The sequence below is a fragment of the Carassius gibelio genome, chromosome A2, assembly GCF_023724105.1.
Source record: "Carassius gibelio isolate Cgi1373 ecotype wild population from Czech Republic chromosome A2, carGib1.2-hapl.c, whole genome shotgun sequence".
In the NCBI taxonomy this organism is placed as follows: Eukaryota; Metazoa; Chordata; class Actinopteri; order Cypriniformes; family Cyprinidae; genus Carassius; species Carassius gibelio.
Genome location: NC_068372.1, coordinates 5,099,599 through 5,119,908, shown reverse-complemented (window position 1 = coordinate 5,119,908; position 20,310 = coordinate 5,099,599). Strand labels below are relative to the sequence as shown.

At 37.6% G+C, this 20,310-nt stretch overlaps 1 protein-coding gene across 2 annotated transcripts; it reads right to left on the bottom strand.

Annotated features, from left to right (window-relative positions):
* Positions 1-32: 32 nt before the first annotated feature.
* On the bottom strand, positions 33-19,230 carry LOC128023137 (transmembrane inner ear expressed protein-like). Of its 2 annotated transcripts, none has more exons than XM_052610643.1 (4): positions 18,822-19,230; positions 13,056-13,173; positions 12,227-12,376; positions 33-443 (listed from the first exon to the last, which is right to left on the bottom strand). In XM_052610643.1, exons 1-4 carry the CDS (start codon positions 18,966-18,968, stop codon positions 139-141), a joined length of 720 nt encoding a protein of 239 aa, XP_052466603.1. In that variant the 5' UTR covers positions 18,969-19,230; the 3' UTR covers positions 33-138. The 2 variants fall into 2 exon arrangements, with proteins under 2 accessions (XP_052466603.1, XP_052466604.1); XM_052610644.1 differs by lacking the exon at positions 33-443 and adding an exon at positions 9,222-10,545.
* Positions 19,231-20,310: the final 1,080 nt, after the last annotated feature.

Genomic DNA, 20,310 nt, shown 5'->3' with positions numbered 1-20,310 from the left:
CTGAAAATCATTTATTGTCGATGTTTACAATTTACAATAAATGTGCTGTAAATGTACATTTATACATTTTCTTAAAAAAATATATATAAAAAAATGGCTAGTGAAAGTTTAGCACACACCATTAAGGTCACTAAATGTTCATTTTTTTGCAGGCTTCTTTGCACTGCCCTTGGCTCCACCTCCTTTTTCTTCTCCTTTCTCTCCACCTCCCTTTTTACCTTTTCCTCCATCCAACGCATCTTTTTTGGATGCTCCTTTCTCTCCTTTTTCTCCCTTTTCCCCTTTCTTCTTTGTGGTTTCATCCTTCTCCTCTCCCTTCCCTTCTTTTCCTTCTTTTGCACCCTTGCCTTCCTTTTTGCCTTCTTTTTCTTTCTTCTTTCCCTTTTCTGCGTCAACCTTTCCTGCTACGGTTGGCACCTCCTCCTTTTCCTCAGGCTTAGCTGCTAAATCAAAGAAAGAAAGAAAGAAAGAGCAGGATTGGGGCAGCAGTACTGATATATCTGATCCAAGAAAAAAAAAGTAAAAAATAAAAAAAAGAAAAAGAAAAATAATACAGTACAGAATTGCCCTCCGTTGTCCTGTGATGGAAAACTCTTACATTACATGTGTACAATTACTTTTCACTTGTGCTTGGTTTTCAGAGATGTTATGTGTAAAATATAAAAAAAATGCATTTTAAATGTTGGACTGCATTTTTCGACCATGTGTTCACTGGGATCAGATTGATCGAAACAGTACACTCCTGGATGCCAGTCACATATTTTTTATGTCCATTTTGCTATAAAACTATGGATTTTTAACCAGAGGTTTACCATTTTTATTGTGCATATAAATAAGCTCATTATTTTCCAAGTTTATTTTTTACAGGTGGTTTACTTATATTTTGAATTTTGCACTCCATTGCTTTGTGCTTTAGGGTTAACGTAAATGTCTGGATAATGACCTGAAATTACAGATGCATTTCTATTTTAAATATATATATATATATATATATATATATATATATATATATATATATATGAAAAAGTTAATTTATTATACCAACAAAAGGTCAAATTAACCCCCTGCTCCAGCAATGAGAATTACACATCATGATTCAAACTACAACAATAAATACTACTATTACTACTAATACTATTTAAAAAATGTTATTTCTGTCTAAAAAGACCTTTAGCAACATGCTCCCTTCTTTTAACATGCTCTCTACAACATATTGGGCAGACAGGAGAAACACTGATAGAGATGTTAGGAAAGATGTCCAAATGGAGCAGACAGCATTGTTATGTCAGTTAATTGGTTTCAGATTGATCAGGCGGCTGAGAGCAGCACTGAAGACAAATATATTGTGTCTCTGACCTTAATACACAGGGAAAGCCCAGGGCAACAGAAAGACAGTTTAATAGCACTTACAGCATTTTCAAAACATACAATCAGCTTTCTTCATCCTTTTATACTATCGATATAATGATATTGATTTATTAAATATAAAAGCATGAAGTTTCAGCAAGTGTATTTTTAGATTTTAACAAAGCCCAAACGTGCTTACAGAGGCTTGAGATTGTCTGAATTGTTCCGTGGCTGCTCTGAATTCCATCTCAAACGTTTTCATGGGAAAATGTTCCAGCTGTAATATTTTCCTTGTGGCATGTTGCACACAATCATAGCACATTCCTGCTCTGAGGGGCCATTATCAGCAGATGAATGATACTAGGACATGTACAAGCTCTGTGAGACACAAATGCTGTTTGAAAGAATAACATTTTTATAATGTTTAATGACATGCATTTATAATCGGACCAAGCATGATAGAATTCGCATGTTAGACAGTAAACTGACGTGCGACCCAAAATTTGAGCTAAAGTAATTAACTCAAATAAATGAAATACTGTACATTTCAATAAGCAATTCGTATGCAGTAGTTTTCACATTGAAATTCCTCACTCCCCTGGACGCGCTTGGCTGGCAGCCTGCACCGTCTACGTAGAAACTCCGAAGTGGGCCCCACGGGCGGAATTGAAGATAAATGGCCGGCCGGACCTCGCCCTCCTCGATTCAGGCAGCGAGGTCACCCCTGTCCAGCCAACTGTCCTCCCTCCACGGCCGGAACCCAAAGCCAGACTGCCCATCATCTGTGTATACGGCGATACTAGAGAGGTACCAGCATGGAACGTCGTGAAGCGTTTCTGTCAGGCCTATCCCACCTGCCAGCAGATGTCTCCACGGACCCCTCCCCCCCATCATTGAGGTGCCCTTTGAGCGGATCAGAATGGACCTAGTGGGGTCGCTGCCAAAGTCCGCCGGGGACACGAACACATCGTGGTCATCCTGGACTATGCCACCCGCTACCCTGAGGCCATCCCACTCCGCAAAGCCACGGCGAAAGCCATTGCCCAGGATCTTTTCCTATTGAGTAGCCGGGTCGGCCTACCATCCCAGATACCATCCCTGACTGACCAGGGCACCCCCTTCATGTCCCGGGTGATGGCTGACCTCTGCAAACTCCTCCAAATCAGACAGCTCCAGACTACTGTATACAACCCGCAAACGGACGGCCTGGTCGAACGCTTCAACCAGACCCTGAAGCAAATGCTGTGGTGGGTGGCTGCTGAGGACACGGCGACTGGGACAAGATGCTGCCCTATGTCCTCTTCGGCATCTGGGAGGTGCCCCAGGTGTCCACCTGGTTCACCCCTTTTGAGCTCCTTTAGGGCTGACAGCCCCGTGGCTTGCTTGATGTCGCCCGAGAAGCCTGGGAACAGCAACCGGCCGTCCACCGCTCCACCATTGAGCACGTCCAGGAGATGCGAGAGAGAATTGTTAGGGTCATGCCCGTCCGGGAGCACCTTGCCAAAGCCCAACAAGCCCAGCAGCAACATTACAACAGGGAGTTTCAGCCTGGAGACCACGTTATGGTCCTAGTCCCCACTGCCGCCTGTAAATTCTTGGCTAACTGGCAGGGACCCTATACCATGACGGAAAGGGTCGACCCGGTCACCTACCGGGTCCGGCAGCCCGGACGACGCAGAGAGGACCAACTGTACCACGTGAACCTTCTGAAGCACTGGGTCAGGATGGGGCCCCTGCTTGCAGCCCCTGCTCAGCGACCTCCCATGGCTGTGGACATGGACCCCCACCTCTCGGCCGCCCAAAAGTCAGAGCTGCAACACCTGGTCAGTCAGTTCAACGATGTGTTCTCTCCCCAGCCAGGGCGGACCCACGTACTCAAACACAATATCCGCACAGCACGCGGAGTGATCGTCCGGCAGCTGCCCTATCATGTTCCAGAGGCTCGGCGCCTTTCTTGGGGTTGGCGGGTTACTACCACTGTTTTATTCCTAACTTCTCCTCCTTAGCCTCTCCCCTGACAGACCTGACCAGGAAGGGGCAGCCGGAGAAGGTTTCATGGAACCCAGAAACGGAGAGCGCATTCCAGCGTGTGAAGGCCACCCTCACATCCGAGCCGTGCTCCGGGCCCCGACTTCAATCGCCCCTTCCTGTTGCAAACGGATGCATCCGATACCGGGTTGGGAGCTGTCCTCTCCCAGGTCCTCGATGGTGAAGAACACCCGGTCATCTGTATCAGCCGGAAGCTGACCTCAGCGGAGCGACGGTATGCGACCGTCAAAAAGGAGGCACTGGCCGTCAAGTGGGTAGTCCTGGAGCTCTGCTACTACCTCCTTGGCCACCAGTTCACCCTGATTACGGACCACGAACTTCTACAGTGGATGGCCAGAGCGAAGGACACCAATGCCAGGGTGACTCGGTGGTTCCTCACGCTCCAGGACTTTCACTTCACCGTACAACACCGAGCGGGGACGGCCAACGTGAACGCTGAAGGTCTCTCAAGGATAAGGTCAGCTTTCGCAGGTCTGTCAGGTTCCACTCCCCACCCTCCCCCAGTTTCCCCGCTTCTCCACCTCAAAAAACACCATCCTTCGGGGGGATCTTACCTTGATCCTCGTGTCGTCTGCTTCTTCACCCCTTCTTGTGCAAGGTGTCAATGGTTGTCTTTTGGTCTGTCGAGTCAGCAGTCTTCCCCATGATGGTCATTCCCCATGACCATACAGAACTAGACTGAGAGACCATTTAAAGGCTCTGCAGGTGTTTTGAGTTAATTAGCTGATTATAGTGTGTCACCAGGTGTCTTCAATATTGAACCTTTTCACAATATTCAAATTTTCTGAGATACTGAATTTGGGATTTTCCTTAGTTGTCAGTTATAAACATCATAATTAAAAGAAATAAACATTTGAAATATATCAGCCTGTGTCTAATGAAAGAATATAACATACAAGTTTCACTTCTGAATGATTTTGAATGAATCAACTTTATGATTAATTATATTGTGTGAAAAGCACCTGATTTTCCAAACAGCAAGCAGCAGCCATTTGAAAGATCTCATAGGCTTTAAATGTGTCCGTTCTGTCTGTCACGGTGTAGAAAGGCGATGTGATGTGTCATCGGGTATGAAAACTCTGTAATTTGCATAGATTTTCCCTTCATTCAGCGGCTATTAGAACAACAGTCCCCCAGAACAAAACAATAAATGCCACAGTTCATGTCTTAAAAATAAAACATATCTGAGCATGAAAGAGCAGTGAAAAGGCATGGAAAATATTACAATGTAGACAGTGTTATTTGGATATTTTTGACGATTCTTGATTTTTTGCATCTTGTTTTGGAGAGAAAATTATGCCTGACTCATATGTCATATACATGAATGCGTATTTTAAGACCAGTGTTTTTTGTTTAGGTTTTTTTTTTTTCGATTATGATATCATTGTTATTTTCATGAACGTTAAACACAATTTTCCCTAAATTCTTACAACTGTAACACTGTGTTTTGACTGAATTATTAAAATCCTAACTAAACTGTCTACCATTAAATGGCAGTATTGAAAAAGTACCGTATTATTTGTTACGAAACAACAGAGGTCGTAGTCCTGAGGAGTCTTTTCAGTCCTAAAGGAGAACAGAAGGGTTTTCTTTGAGCTTTACAGCTGCTGTATGTCCGTGTGGATGATGTTGTCTGTGTATGTCAGCATTAAAACACTTCAATCATCTAACAACTCAGTAATGAGCGGAAATCGCCTTCCCCTACCCTGTAATTACTGACCAGAGCTTCATCTTCTCAAAAATGCCTGTTGTATAAATACTGACAAATGAAATATACCCTATTACTGAGACCCAATGCTTTTCTCTCTTTTTTTTCCATTTGTTTATTTCAACTTTGAAGTGCAATTTTACAAATACAGGACATGTGATGAGGAACTTCATTGGAAAAATAGATCTTTTGGTCTAACACAAGGCTGTAAAAACAACCTTTAACAGTAACCAAAGTGGGTGTTTGGCTTACATTAATATTAAGTAAAGTCTGAAATGTGTTAAATCATGAGAGTACCCAGATAGAACATTTACATCTGTAAGATGTCTTTTAAAGATCGCTTCATCTGGAAATAATCTCCTGTCCTATCCATGTCCTATAGATGTATTGCAGATGAGCAAAGACTAAAAAATATGTCTTTCAGATGTAAATGCAGATGTCAGATGTTAGCAATATGCTAAAACAATATTAATCACATCATTTTGCGCTGTTATGCGCAATAGAAAGAGAAAGTGTAATGCAGGGGTCTTCAACTGAAATTGATGGAGGTCCAGTAATGAACCCTCCTCACCAGCCAGACAATTATAAACCTAAATACTTAAACTGATGGTTTTTGCCAGACCAGGGTATCTGCTGGATATTTAAGCTCATATTGAAGACATTTTATGACCTGCACAAGTGAAATTAAAAATGAATGTAAAACACATTATTCACAATTTAGATACAGGCAGGGCTGTTTCTAGATATTTGTGGTCACCCACCCCCAATAAAAAGCACTTAAAACTAATATGATTCCTCTACAGCATTTCATTATAAATGTTGCATATTTTTACTTACACATACCGGTCAAAACTTTGGGCACATGACTATTTTTAATGTTTTTGAAATAAGTATCTTATGCTCATCTATATATATATTATTGCAAAAACTTTTTTTTTTCTATTTTATTGTACTTTAAAATATAAAATTAATTGCTGTGATGCAAAGCTGAATTTTCATTGAATCTTCAGTGTCACATGATCCTTCAGAAATCATTCTAATATATTGATTTATTAACAGATTTAGAAACAGTTGTGCTGCTTAATATTTATTTTATAACCTGTGATACTTTTTTTCAGGATTTTTTGATTATTAAAAAGTTATTTAAAAAATATAATTATTTATGATATAAATATTTTAAAACAATATATTAATTTAACACATTCTAACAATGTAATCATGGTTACTACACCCTTACTATAAATACATTTTCAGCACATACATTAAAACATTTTAACATTTTTCACAGCCTAAATGGATTCCATGGCTTCTGTTTCTTCAATTTACTATGAAATAACGTCTAACCTGCGTGGGGCAGATAGCCGTGAGGTTAATGATTTGGCCTGCGAGCTCAAAGGTCAGAGATTGAATCTCAAGGTCAGTAAGGAGTGTGAGTGAGACCCGTCTTGGACAATTACTGAGATGACTCCTTGTCTCAGCTCTTCAGTTGTTCCAGCAGTTCTGGGCCTGAAACCAGTCATGCTCTGGGTAATCCATTAAAAGCATGGAAGGTAAACACGGATAATGAAATACTTCTGCAAGTTTGGAAGTTTTCAACCTGATATTAATGCACAGTTTTGTGACAACAATCTACTGCTTAGAATCCAAGAACAAGCTTGACAAAAGAGACACGTAAAACCATCATTTTATACAACTGAACTATTTTCATTTTTTATTCTAAATTCACAAACCCAAACTTACAGTGTTGCCTTTCAGAAACTCCACAGTTATAAAGTAGTCTCGGGTGATCTTTTTTTTTTTTTTTTGAGATGATGTAATGATGTTACTTTCTAGTAGCCTATAAAAAGAAACATCAACATAATCCACTCACGGCCATCAATCACTTCACTGAATACTTGCCAGCTATTAAATAAATAATTATTACCTTATGATCCATCTGCTTTCAAATCCACATCAATTGAATATCTCAACATCAATGTCTGTCAAAAATAACATGCACAACACATGGTAGCATTTACAGGAAGCAGAGGTTTAGCGAGAGCACGCATTACCTGGAAAACCCACACTACCAGATGTTTTGACATCTCCTCACTTCTTTCCAATAGAGAAAATAGTGGCATCAGCATGCTGTCTGTCAAAGACAGTAACATACATAATACATAACGCATACAAGTGTAAATTTGGTCTTCATTTGTGGATGTAATTTACATAATTATCAAGCAACAGAGGAAAATAATTCACACGATGCTAAAGAGAATAAAAACCAATGCAATTAAATGACGTCAGCGTGATAGTTTAAATAGTTCAACATGTGTTAGTTCCTGATGGAAACACCATGGTACGTTATGTGTATACGTCTTATTTTATGCACAAACTACGTAGTCTGATTCTGACATTCTGAAAGGCAAACTAAGGCAGACTAAGTTTCAAACTAAGAAAACACCTTCATGATTGAAGTGATACCTTTGTCAAGTCAAAATGTCTCGATAATATTCCAATAAGTTTACTCGAGTGCAAACCAGTCATATTTCAGATCATTTCTGAGTTTCTCTCAGGGATCCTAGAAGTCTCGGGAGGACATGTATGCTTTTCTAGGTGTAAGAGCCACTTTTAACATTAAAATGCTTTGTGGATTAGTCTTAAATTTATGAGCCATAAAATTATAAGTGACACACCCCTAATTTTTAAGAGCTGCTTAAGAGTTTTTAAGATGAGCAACTTTTAGCCTTAAGATTTTTTGCGAATATAGCCCCTGAAATGTTTGGTATAATAGCTTTACATTTATTTGTGGATCATAATCTATTTATTTGGAATAATGAAACAATTCTAACCCCATAGGAAACCCACTGACATTATTTGCATAGCTCCCTATAAAAATGTGTGTGTCCACAAATTGAAACCACAAGTGTGTGATGCATCCCATCTATGAACATAAGGAATAGGCAATTGTGTGGCGCCTGACAAGGGGCTTTTCCTGTGCTAAATGGTCTCTGTGGCATTTGGGAGAATCCCATTAGAATTAGCTCTAATGAAGAATATAATTAAGTCAGGGTTTGTGTGGGTAATTGTGAGCCTCAGTGGGTTTGTTTGTTTCAAGCATACTGCATTATCTTTGTCACTAAGTGTGCGTACAGTTCTCCACACTTCATTCATGTGCGCAGATGGAACGTCAGTGTTGAGTTCAATCTCATGCATATTGCAGTTTTCTGGGCTGTAAAACTAAATTCTCGTCTATTTACAGTCTGTCAAAGAATTGCTTTATCAACCATGATCCTCTTGAAATAATGAGGCTACAAATATGTTTCTTTTTGACAGACGATCCACAGCGGAGCAAAGTATAATTTGCATGCAATGCTTAAGGAGGGTTTTTATTTGCATCTTCATGTGTTGAAAACCCCATTTGAAGTTTTATTGCTTTCCATGTATGTAGTAAAGTATTAAAAAAAACTGAAAAAAAAATACTCTAACTCAATCATTTCTAGCAATACAAATTTGTAAAGTGACTGCTTTCCATGTTTCCACTGTTTTATATGTTAGGAAGCGCTATTACAAATCTTCTGAAAGAGTACCAAATCTCCGGATCAAAACAAAGCAGAAGCAGCAAAAATAAGAGATTGCATATGTAAAATGATGCGACCATCAAATATTAAACATCATATAAATGAAAACTGCCTAAAGCTAATGAAAGAAATTTCAAACCTAGGAAGTGGTTTAGGACTGTGAAGCTTTGGAGGTGTTGAAGGTAGCGATTTACTTCATCTATGCTTTAATCAGAGTTCAGAGTTCAATTGTTTTGCAAACCTTTTTGGCCAATTCACTGGAAAGAAAGAACCGACTTACAAGAATGCTTGATTCACGAATGACTGGCATTATTACTGATTCAGTCGACAGAAATACAGAACATGCATAATACTGTATACAAGGAAATAATATGGATAATATAAGGAAAAAAAATTCTCACAAGTCGGTCAGAGCGCTCATGGTATGCACATCATTCAGCACACAGCTGCAGACATCACTAATCACATCAATATTCAGAATTATGTGACTGTTTTAAATAGGAGACATTAACATGCAAGATATTCAGTCCAGGTCAGAACGATAGTTAGGGGTTACATTTTTATTCAGGTTTAAAAGGGACAGAGACAGAAACACAGTATTAAGTCAATATCAATATGTCAATATGAATCAGAATTCACAAACCGTTTTTGTGATTGGAAAACAATGTGGACCTGTTTTATAGAAGATGCAAAAGCCATTTAAAGAAAAAAGATATTAATATTGACTTGTGTTGAGACAAGAGAGTCTTTGCAAAGCATATCACAACTTACAACTGTGATTAATAATTAAAAAAAGTCTATCACATATTAATATTATTTACTCAGAAATATGTGCTATTATAAAGCTGCCACGTGATAAAAGCAAGACTAACTTTTATATTCTTACAAGATTTCACTCTGCAAAAGTCTACATCTATAATACCTCAACCTTTCTGAAGGTCAAGAGAATTCATGAGTTTATTTGTCAAAGAAACCTTATTGTTTCAATAAGTGATTTATGCTTGAAACTCAGTAACGTTCTTATGCTGCCCTTTATTGGACTCTATAGAGAATGTCAAGGACTGCTTCACTTATACATAAAGACGTCACACTGCCAACGTTGCTCAATATGATCTGCTGTATAATTCAGGTTTTATATGGTTATATTTGTAGATTTAAGCAAATGCAGTGACAACAAAATAAAATATGTGCCACCAGAAAACAGCCAGCAAGTTCTGTGTGTGCAACAGTGACAGTGTTTTCTTCTGCAGAGCTGCCACAGTCAGTTCATAATAGATCAACTTTGCAACACTGAAATTCATCTTCCTGTTTTCTACAGCGAATCTGCTATGAAACTATCTCTATTAAGTTAAAAGCTGTATAAATAAATGTGTATTGAATGGTGGTAGCTTTCCAAAAACCTGCATACAAAACTGGCATATGAGCAGAAATGGGAGTTAGGAAAGTATGAGGTCAATTCTGATTCAAGGTTGACTTTAAAAGACAGAGAAGGAAAAAGTAAAGATACTGTATGTGCTTTTTACTCATTACCTACTTTATATTTTCTAAGATGCACCTAAGGATTCACTTGCATATACACTTGCATCATTCACTTATACTGTATATATATACTGTACTGACAGCAGATTCTAATCGCAGGCTAAACTGAACCTCAAAGACATATGTCACCAGTTACATTATAGACAGTCTTTTCTACTCTAAGGCATCCAGGACTGCAGACTGAGGACAGGCAGGAAGAAGAAAAACAGGAGAGCTCGAGCGCATCGGTCTAAGGGACTGGATTGGCGGGTTCATCTTCTTCCCTGACCACAGGAAGCTGTCCACTACCATGAGCCTGTACCTGCTCAGAGACTGTCTGAAGAGCTGACGCTTCCGCAAGAGCTGAGTAAACACACAAGAGATGTGAAAAGAGGGAAGAGAATAGAGATAAGCAGAGGGAAAGATCAATAGCACTGGAAAAAAGACAGAAGACATTAGACACATCAGCTGAAAGAAAATATTTGAAATGAACTGCAGGAAATATAGAACAAAAATGTGTCGTGATGTGTGGCTTTTCTAGATTTCTATCAGGATGGAAATCTGCACAAATCTGGAAGGATGAAAAACAGTGCAGTGATCCAATGGCATGCTTAGTGTGAGAACTTTAAAGTACATCAACAAGACGTCTTTATTCTACTAAAGGGTAAATACCAGCTGACAGTACGTGACAATAAGTGTTAACGTTCTTTGCTGACCCCGAATGTTATAATAACCATGATCCGAGTGTACCTGCAGCGTCTCAGCACAGTACCACCTAGTGGTCGATTTACTTTTTTGCTTATCATTTCTGAACGGTTTGACCAAAAATCACATGGCTGCTCCCTTTAGATTCAAAGTAACATACCAAGTCAAATGATACCCAATATTCCCATGCTGGTCATTTTGGGCATCAGCAATTTAGAAATTTGTCATAAAATGCTATATTTTATGAATGCATTAGTGTATCGTTACAAAACTTGGTATGTGTCTTTCGCACTATACCATTAAGGTACACTAAAGGTTTAGGGGCAGTGCCACCTTGTGGTAAAAAATGATAAAGAAATGTTTACAAATGCTAATAGCTTTTGACTAGTATTGTCGTGATCTTGATAGATTTCTTGGATCACGCCGAAAACATACCAATTGTGCCATAATCAACCAAACTTCCTGTCTGCTATTTTGAGTTTCTCTGAAAAACTACTTTTTAAAATCCTCCAAGACAATTGCTCCAATTTTCGCAAAAATCAAACCAGATCATCCCCAGACCATGCTACGAAAAAGTTACAGATTTCATGTCGATAGACAAAACGGTTTCCATATATTACATCATCAAATTTGATGGTCATATTGACACCAAACATTATGGGCCCTATCATACACACGGCTCAATGCGGCGCAAAGTGTTTTAGCTAGTTTCAGCCCGATGCAGTTCTCATTTTCCCATCCTGCGCCTCATTGCTTAAATAGCAAATGCATTTGCACCCATCTGTGTGCCCATGGGCGTGCTGGTGCGTTTTGTCTTTGCGCTTGCAAATTCCACCGTGTAAATAGCAAATGCACCATGGTAAGAGCACAACTGGCTTTAAAAGGGAATGTAAGATGACACTCTGATTGGTGTATTGTATGTTAAGCCCCAAAACACCCATTATTGATTAAGAGAATAAGGACAACCCATTTAGACCATGCAACCGGGAGTGCCGACCATTTTCCTGTTGTTAAACTATCAAAATTGGATTCGGACATGCCCTGAGTGCACCTGCGGGTGTGCTTTAGATCATGCGCTTAGATCTTTAAAATAGGGCCCTATATGTCATTATCACTAATAATTTTTTTTTTTCAATATTCATAGGTCTGCATAGGTTGATAAACTATTCACAGCAGTGTATGTATTCATTTAATGTAAGTTATACTGGGAATATTACACAATGGGTTAATGGAAATTTACAGGACCAAAATAACCGACAAAGATAATGGTCACAGATCAGACAATGACATGGTCAGATTTCTTTACCCTTAAAGAGCCAATAGCCTTTGTGGCACTTACCTCCCGGCACCTCTGTGAGCTCATTTAGGGGGGGCACTGTCTCCAGTGTGTTGGCATAGGTTTTTGCGGCTAGTCTTTGTGCATGCCGAGCCTCTATCTCTTTTTTTGTTCGTGGAATTCGGCATTTGAAGATGCAGCACAGTGTTATTACTGAGAAATGAGAAAGAAAGCTTTGAAATATTTGAAAGAGTTTTCCCTTCACAACAGGCACCATATCTTATCTCTTTGTTATGTAATTGATATTTTCATCTTGGGAATTTCATTAAATCACTTAATGTGATTCACTCTAAATAATTTAGTTTAGTTTTTTTTACATCTATTAATGTGAATTCTGAACGCAAATATATGCAAACTTGCCATTTTAAAGAGGTCACCTACAAATTAAAATTCTGTCATCATTTATTCAACCTCATTCCAATAATAACGATACTTAAAAATAACATAAACCCTATTTCTTCTGTAGAACACAGAAGGAGGGATTTTGAATAATACATTTTCTTTTCCATACAGTAACAATGAACAGAGACTGGGGTTTTTGAGCTTCAAAACGACAATGCATAGGTTTCATTAAAGTTTTAAAACAAAGTCTAAAAAAATAATGTGCTATAATCCAAGTCTTCTGAAGATAAAGTGCTGTTTTTCACTTAGGGCCTTGACAGCCACAGTGCTCACTCTCATTATATTGAAAAGAGTGGCTAAAATATACCTTTTGTGTTCCAAGCACGAGACAAAGAATGTCACATGGGAACAGGATAGTGAACAAACAGTTATAGTAAATGATGGATTTTTTCCATTTTCCTGTTTTTTTTAAACACTTTTAGACACTTACCAATTGCTAGGATGAACATGGAGAAAATACCTACAACCTGCCATAATCGAAGACCCCAAAACACCACTGTTTCTGAAGTGACTGGATCTGGCTTTTTTGGAGGGTCTGTTGGCAAAAGCTGCAGGGATAAAATTTAAAAAATAAATAATTTTCCTACATCTCTTAGAAAAACAAAGAGTCATTGCACCACTGAAATGGAAACAGAAGCAGTGATTAAGAACCAAAGTATGATTTTAAAGTACCACTTTCACATGGTAATCACAATAGAAAGAAGAGAGGCAGAAACATTTGAAGCTGTAAATTGCTTACAGTGGATTTTCAGACAAAAGAGTTTTCATACATTAAACATTTATTTATTGCATTTGAAATGTTGGTAACACGTTAGAATAGGTAACACCTATTAGTTGCTTATTAGCATGCACATTACTATAATATTAGCCATGTATTAGTGCTAATTAAGAACATATTCTACTTGACCTTATTTTACAGTACATCCCTAATCTTACCCAATACCTAAACCTAACAACTACCATCCTAACTATTAATAAGCAGCAAATTAAGAATTTATTGAGATAAATGTCATAGTTAATAGTTAACATGTGTTACCTATTCTAAAGTGTTACCGGAATGTTTTATTGATTGATTTAATGTGTCCTGTGATCATAATCAATATCAGGTCCTTCCAGAAGCATATTACTTAATGATTCCAAACTTTTGAATAGTTAACTCCAGCTTTGACAGTCTCAAGAGGCCAGGCACCATGTGTGACAGTAGCTTTAATATGAAAATGTGTTGCTTTTGTTTAAATAATTCAGTATATATGTCATACAGTACAAATCATTGGCGGTCAGTGTTGACATGTTGTCCAAGTTCCTCCACACAGATTATCACTACATATCTCGTTTAAAATATGCACTTTTCAACTTTTATACCTGCAGACAGACTTTACTTGTCCCCAGTCCCCAGGCCTTGAGGTCATATTGCACTGGTAATAAAGCTATGAGGTCCTTACTGATACAAAGCAGTGTTCATGGGAACTGTACTGTCCACATAAAGATGAGTCAGTCATGCAGTGACTATGTCTTTGTCTTCACAAAGTGACTCGAAATATATCTTCCAGTCTGTCACCTCAGGACATTTTGGAGACCAGATTCTACGAGTTCTGATGGTGACAAGAAGAATGATGGTCAGATGATGGTCTAATATGTAGAGATGTCAAGTACCAACATGGCTGTGTAATCTGCCAAGGAGTGACATGTCCTTTTGACACATGAATATAAAGAGTACTTTATAGTGCAAATTTAAATTTGTGAAGGTAGAGAGTAAAACATGAATACGATACACATGGTGAAGCATCTGATACCTGTTTTGCCTTCATTGTTTGCACACAAACCTACAGAGAGACGTGCCTCACCATGTAGGTTAGTCATTTTTTCTATTCATTTTTTCTATTTGAAAAAGTCTTTGTTAAAGCACTATAACCAGCTACGAGGAGAATCACAACATTGCTCTCTGATGGTTGACATTTCTGTACAGCAGCATGGGTTATGTAATTTTTCACCAGATATTCTGCTGCTAAACACAATTATTTCAAGCATAAGTAAGTTGCAATAATGCAAACTGCTGGCTTCAGCGAAAGCATATACAATCTATTAACAACCTCTGAGCACAAAGTAGGTCTGTCTTTAAAGTTTCAAATCAGTTTGACAGAAAATCAAGGTGTTAATGTTCATAATATCTTATTCATGTCTTATAGTCGTATTTAGCAAATTAGAGCTGGCCAATGATTTAGTTTACATTTTGAGACAGTATAAATCACCCTACATGTGTATAATGTATGCACGTTTTTTTTTTTATTTAAATTTTTCTCCTCAACAAGCAGCACAATTTTATCATTAAATTAAAAGATGCACAATACATTTTAAAATGTAGAGTTAAGGGTTTGTTCGAATCTCCAACACTAAGTGACACCAAATAGTGATGCTTGCCTTAGCGAAAAGCACTAATAATTAGAAATGACTTATTGGTATTTAGTACTGACTGATTAGCTTGATATTTTTGCTGGATAAAGAGTAACATTTCCATCAGCGGGGCTAAAGATAGCAGATGTCCCTTCAGCTAAAATAAATTACTATTGATGTTTCAGTCTTATTCAATAAACCCTGAGATTTTCACATGGTCGCATGCTGACTTTCTCTTTACTGCACAAGCATCATGACAAGAAACTCTTGTTGGATTAAAAGTGTATATACAAAGAATAAGCTTCAGATCATATATCTCATATCTCAACTAAAGAATGAGGGGGAATCCTTTTTATTTCACTCAATGTGTAATATCAGCAAAGCGGTGTGCCTCAGGGATTTGTACTGAGCCTATTCCTGCTGTGAAATAATATGGTCACACTTTATTTTAGGGTCCAATTCTCACTATTAACTAACCATTAACTATGACTTTTGCCTCAGTTAACTCCTTATTTGCTGCTTATTAATAGTTTATAAGGTAGTTGTTAAGTTTAGGGTATTGGGTAGGATTATGGATGTCATGCATTATATGTACTTTATAAGCACTAATAAACAGCCAATATGTTAATAATAGGCGTGCTAATAAGCAACTAGTTAAAAAATATTATTGAAAATTAAAAGAAATGTCTCATACTACTCCTTCTATAATGACTAACCAAATATTTTGTTTTCTTCAGAGCTGCATGGCCACTGGCCAATACATAGACATCAGTCAGACAGTTTGTGTCTCAGTAATCCTTATTTTCATTCGGTATTACATGCTTTCAGCTGAAACCAAATAGGAGAGTTTCAGTTAAGGAGAAACATCTAAAATGTATTTTACAATAACATATTATATACTGTATGTATATGTATGTATACGTCTACAAATATTATAATAATCCAGTGATATTTTTGTTTATGTCACTGTATTAGTAGACTATAGGAGAATAAATATATTTACAACCCTTCTGTTTTCAGTTTTGAAGGAAAGATTAGTATTTAAAAAGCTAAATATAGAAATAAATATTGTAAAATTTCAGCATTGAGGATGAAAAAGCATGACCTGTTAGATATAAAAATGTATTGGGTCATTCAGTATTCCTGACAGACAATCAATCATGAGATGCAATCGCTATAGTGTGTTACAGACCATTCAGAGTTCAGCTGGCAGTAGGTCACTTATTGATATTTTTTCTTTTCAGTGCCCTTCATTGTGTCTCTTCTATCCTCTATATTTGATGTACTATCCTTACCAACTATATAGACAAACAGAAACCAAAGACATCAGAACTTTAAACATTAAACATCAGAACTTTTTGAATTTCCTGTTGAGATGAATAAAGTATCCATCAAATTCTTATATAGTGTATTGCATTGCATGAAGACAATAAAAACGGAGAATTCATAGTTATTTTCTCAAGTTTAGAGCTTGTTCTTCCGGCATGACCTAACATGACACAACTTACAATACACAGACTCTCTGCAGCTGAACACAAATCAATTTGATCATGGTGTTTTATATGGGTGTCTATAAATATGAACAAATGTCCTGTTTTCCAATTCAATATTGCCTACTGATTCCACTGGAGCACAAAATGTACCCAAACTATATTTGTGTCCCTTAAGTGGTTTCATGTTGGTGTTAAACAGTGTCCCAACAGAGAAAATTGGAGGCACCTGGATAATTGACCCTTTAATGAGTGTTTAATTAGCAGTGGGTGTAGAGAAACGGTACATCTGACACCTGCTGTCAAAGTCGACTAGGAAGAAAGCTGTTATTACATCAGTTATGAATGTAAACGTCTCCCAGATTATTCTACTAACCCTAACCTAGCAGTCTCGTAATACTCTAAACATGTGTAGTTGACATGCACAGAAGTTGCAAAGTTACTTACAGTTAATAGAATGTCTAAAGTTGACAATCAATATAAAATAAAAAAAATAATAATAATAAAAATAAAAGAATGGGAAATCAACAGTCATACAGTTTATACATTCAAATGAAGTTGCTTTTTAACTCGTTCTCTAAATTGAATCTGTTATTCAAAGAACATTGTTGAATAAACATTGAATAATTTAAATTTAAGGCTAAATTTGACCAGTTATTTCATTTATTTTTTCTTTCGCCAATGAAAATACACCCACTATGGCCAAAGCCTCAGGAGTGCAGCCAAGAATCACACAAACTGAAAGCTTAAAGTAAACACTGAAAATCAGGAGCAAACAATGTACTGTAGTGAATCCACAGGAATAAAGCAATTTTAAACACTCAACTCAAGAGCCATTCCTGCTTTTCCAGTTCACGCTCATTGTTCACTTCTTTCCATCGATTAGTTTCTTCTATTTTCTATTTCTTCTAGACATTATTTCATCACGTGACAGCCCCATAAGCTTTAACCATAGACTGTACAAAAGGCTTTTTCCAATCAATCGTTCTTTTGTCACGTGACGTGACAGCATTGAATAGAGAAATTAATTTACAAACGGGTGCATAGTTGTTATTATTATTATTATCATTATTATTATAACTTATTATCAGTTATTATTTACTCTTTACAGTTACTGCGTTTCTGGTCTCAAATTGAAGTTTCTTACAGTTTATAAATATGTGAATTTCGGTCATGATAGTTATTCTGTATTTTATAGTAGTTCCATACACTGAATGTAGTAACAAAGGTAATAAAGAGTTGGATATTATTATTATTAAGTCACTTGATGACTCAGACTGCATAGGTTGAAGCTTATGGGTCTGTCACATGATGAATGAACGAAGTCTCGAGAGATGAACTAATCAATTCTCTTTCCGGCTCATGTTGCATTGACTGAAACAGGTGAACTACTAGACTAATTCCAGTACATAACCTATTGAATTTTGCGACTGCGCGACTGAACGAATCACTCCCCAAGACGACTTGTTCTTCCTGAGTCACATTGGAAATTTGTTCAAAATGAACAATCTATTCAAGAACGACCCTTTGCTAGATGTGATGAACAGGATTTCCTTAAGCAGTCAATGGAATTGACAGTAATTGTTACATTATAGATGATCAATGGTGCAAATATTCCTCAGTGCGACTGACAATATCACATTATCAGTGAACAGTGTAGACAAGTTTACTTTGCAAGGTCAGTGCTGTACTAATACTGGGAATGTGAGAGTCCAAAATCGTTTACATAATCTGAGATCACCTTAACTTGATTTCACATTTTCAAGACAATGTAAGTGGATCTCTCCCATGCAGCTCTCACTGTCACAATTCTAGGTTTTCTCTGTGTCTTCTAGCAAGATCTAGGTTGCTGTTACATGTAGGTTGTTACTGGCTGGCTAAAGTCAAAATTAAATATTTTGGTCCCTACAAAGGCTTTAGTTCTTTCTTCAGTGACCGTCTAGTTTAACTTGTTGTTTGCTGTTTCATTTGTTGTTGATTTTTTCCATGTTTTCAGGCAAAGTATGGTCTCTTTGTCTGATCTATGCAACAGAGTGTCCTTGCATTACTGCACTTTATGTAAATAGCTTTTTAAAAGCCATATAACTGTACAACAGCGTTTGACTGTCAATAAATATTTCTAAAACACCATTAGCACTAACTTTGCGGTGTAGTTAGAAAAATATATGGCAGGACTAGATGTGTTTTTACCGCTGCCATTGTGTCAATGCGTTCAGTGCCATAAAATTATAAGCGGTTCACGCTAGCCTGTTCAATACAAAGAGAGTCACAACAACAATGCCGTTTAGGGGCCATAAAATCTATCCAGGTCTTACCTCGGGGTCTGGTATCTGGGCAGCGGCGTTGAAGATGTGGTGTGAGATCAACACAGCCGTTGCGCTCATCAGCAATGGGACGAGGGTTGGCGGTTGATGCCTAGGCCCCTCCATCGCCATTTTCCCTCTTCTTCTCCCGCGTCTCATCCCTCCCCCTGCTGCTTCTTTCTGCCCGGAAAACTGCGCAGGACCACAATATTGCAGGTGATTGATAGACGTTCAGTGCGAAACGGTCACCACCTCCCCTACATGAATGCTGCTCTGGTCTCTTGCAGTCCAAACAGAGATACTGCGCTCTCCGCCGCAGAGCCCCAGCCAGAAAGCCAGCCACTCGGCTAAAGGCCATTAATTAATTAATAGCCCGGTGTCATTTACAGCCCAGCCGCCCGGTGCACAGAGAGGTTACGAGAGTCTCGGGGGGAAGGGAGCTACACGGAAAGTCACAAGTGGATCAGGGGAATTGTGTAACACTCTGAAGACGCTTCTGTATTTTGATCACACACTCGTGTTGATATGTGATGCCTGCTATGCGATCTGCAGTTCTGCTGCAACAGGTTTTCCAGTAATTTCCAGTAATAACTCTAACATAAGGACAATTTACTCAAAGTAAATGTTTACGATAAAATAGTGACATTTTTTGCTTTTTCCAACATAAGCTCATTGATAAAAACATGCGCTATATTTTTGCAAAACATGCCTATACATACCATTACCACCCAATGAAAGGTTTGTGCCACAGATGCCCTAAACTAACAGCATTGGTGATTACCAAAATCATTTTTTATGTTTCTGTAATGGTTAATCCAGCAGTAAGCAGTTTAGTCACGGTAGTGTTTCTAACGCTAAAATATAAGTAATGTTATCCATGAAATCTCAAATTTACTGCACTTTATTATTGTTGTTTTATTCAGATGCCCAATAACAATTTAATAAAACATTATAATATTTTTTTATATTATAATATTGCTAATATTTTAGTAAAAAAAAATGTGTTTTGAAATATATTAAAAAATATGTTTATTTAAAAAAAAATAAACCTTACAAAAATAAATAGACATTAAAAAACTTTTACCATAGTGCACGATTGGTAGACTATAATGCAATTTGTTGTTTGCATCGTATAAATGTCTTCATAAAATGGGATTTTTATATTACATTTGCTTTTGTTTACTGTATCAGTTATGTTTAGGGTTGGGTTTAGATTGTATTTTATTTCTAAATCTGATACAGCATAAACCTTTGACATTTAATTTCCGAACAATGATACAGACAACAAAAACAATAAACTGTTTGTTTTATTCACATCTAAGCACGTTTAGCATGTAACAAAAGAAAAGCTCAGATGAAACCTGATGATGGCAATGAGCATTCGTGTAACTATTTCTGCAAGCCTGCTGTCTCAGAATAAAGGCTCTGAATCACCAAGCTGATATTAAAGAAATCACTGCAATTAGCACATACATACTGCACCTGCATGAGAGGAAATAAC

Coding starts and splice junctions, on each gene's coding strand:
- LOC128023137 (XM_052610643.1), bottom strand. CDS start 18,968: ATGAGACGCGGGAGAAGAAGAGGGAAAATGGCGATGGAGGGGCCTAGG. Junction 13,174..18,821: donor CCCAGATACCAGACCCCGAG/GTAAGACCTGGA, acceptor TTATCCCTGCAG/CTTTTGCCAACAGACCCTCC. Junction 12,377..13,055: donor CATGTTCATCCTAGCAATTG/GTAAGTGTCTAA, acceptor CTCATTTCTCAG/TAATAACACTGTGCTGCATC.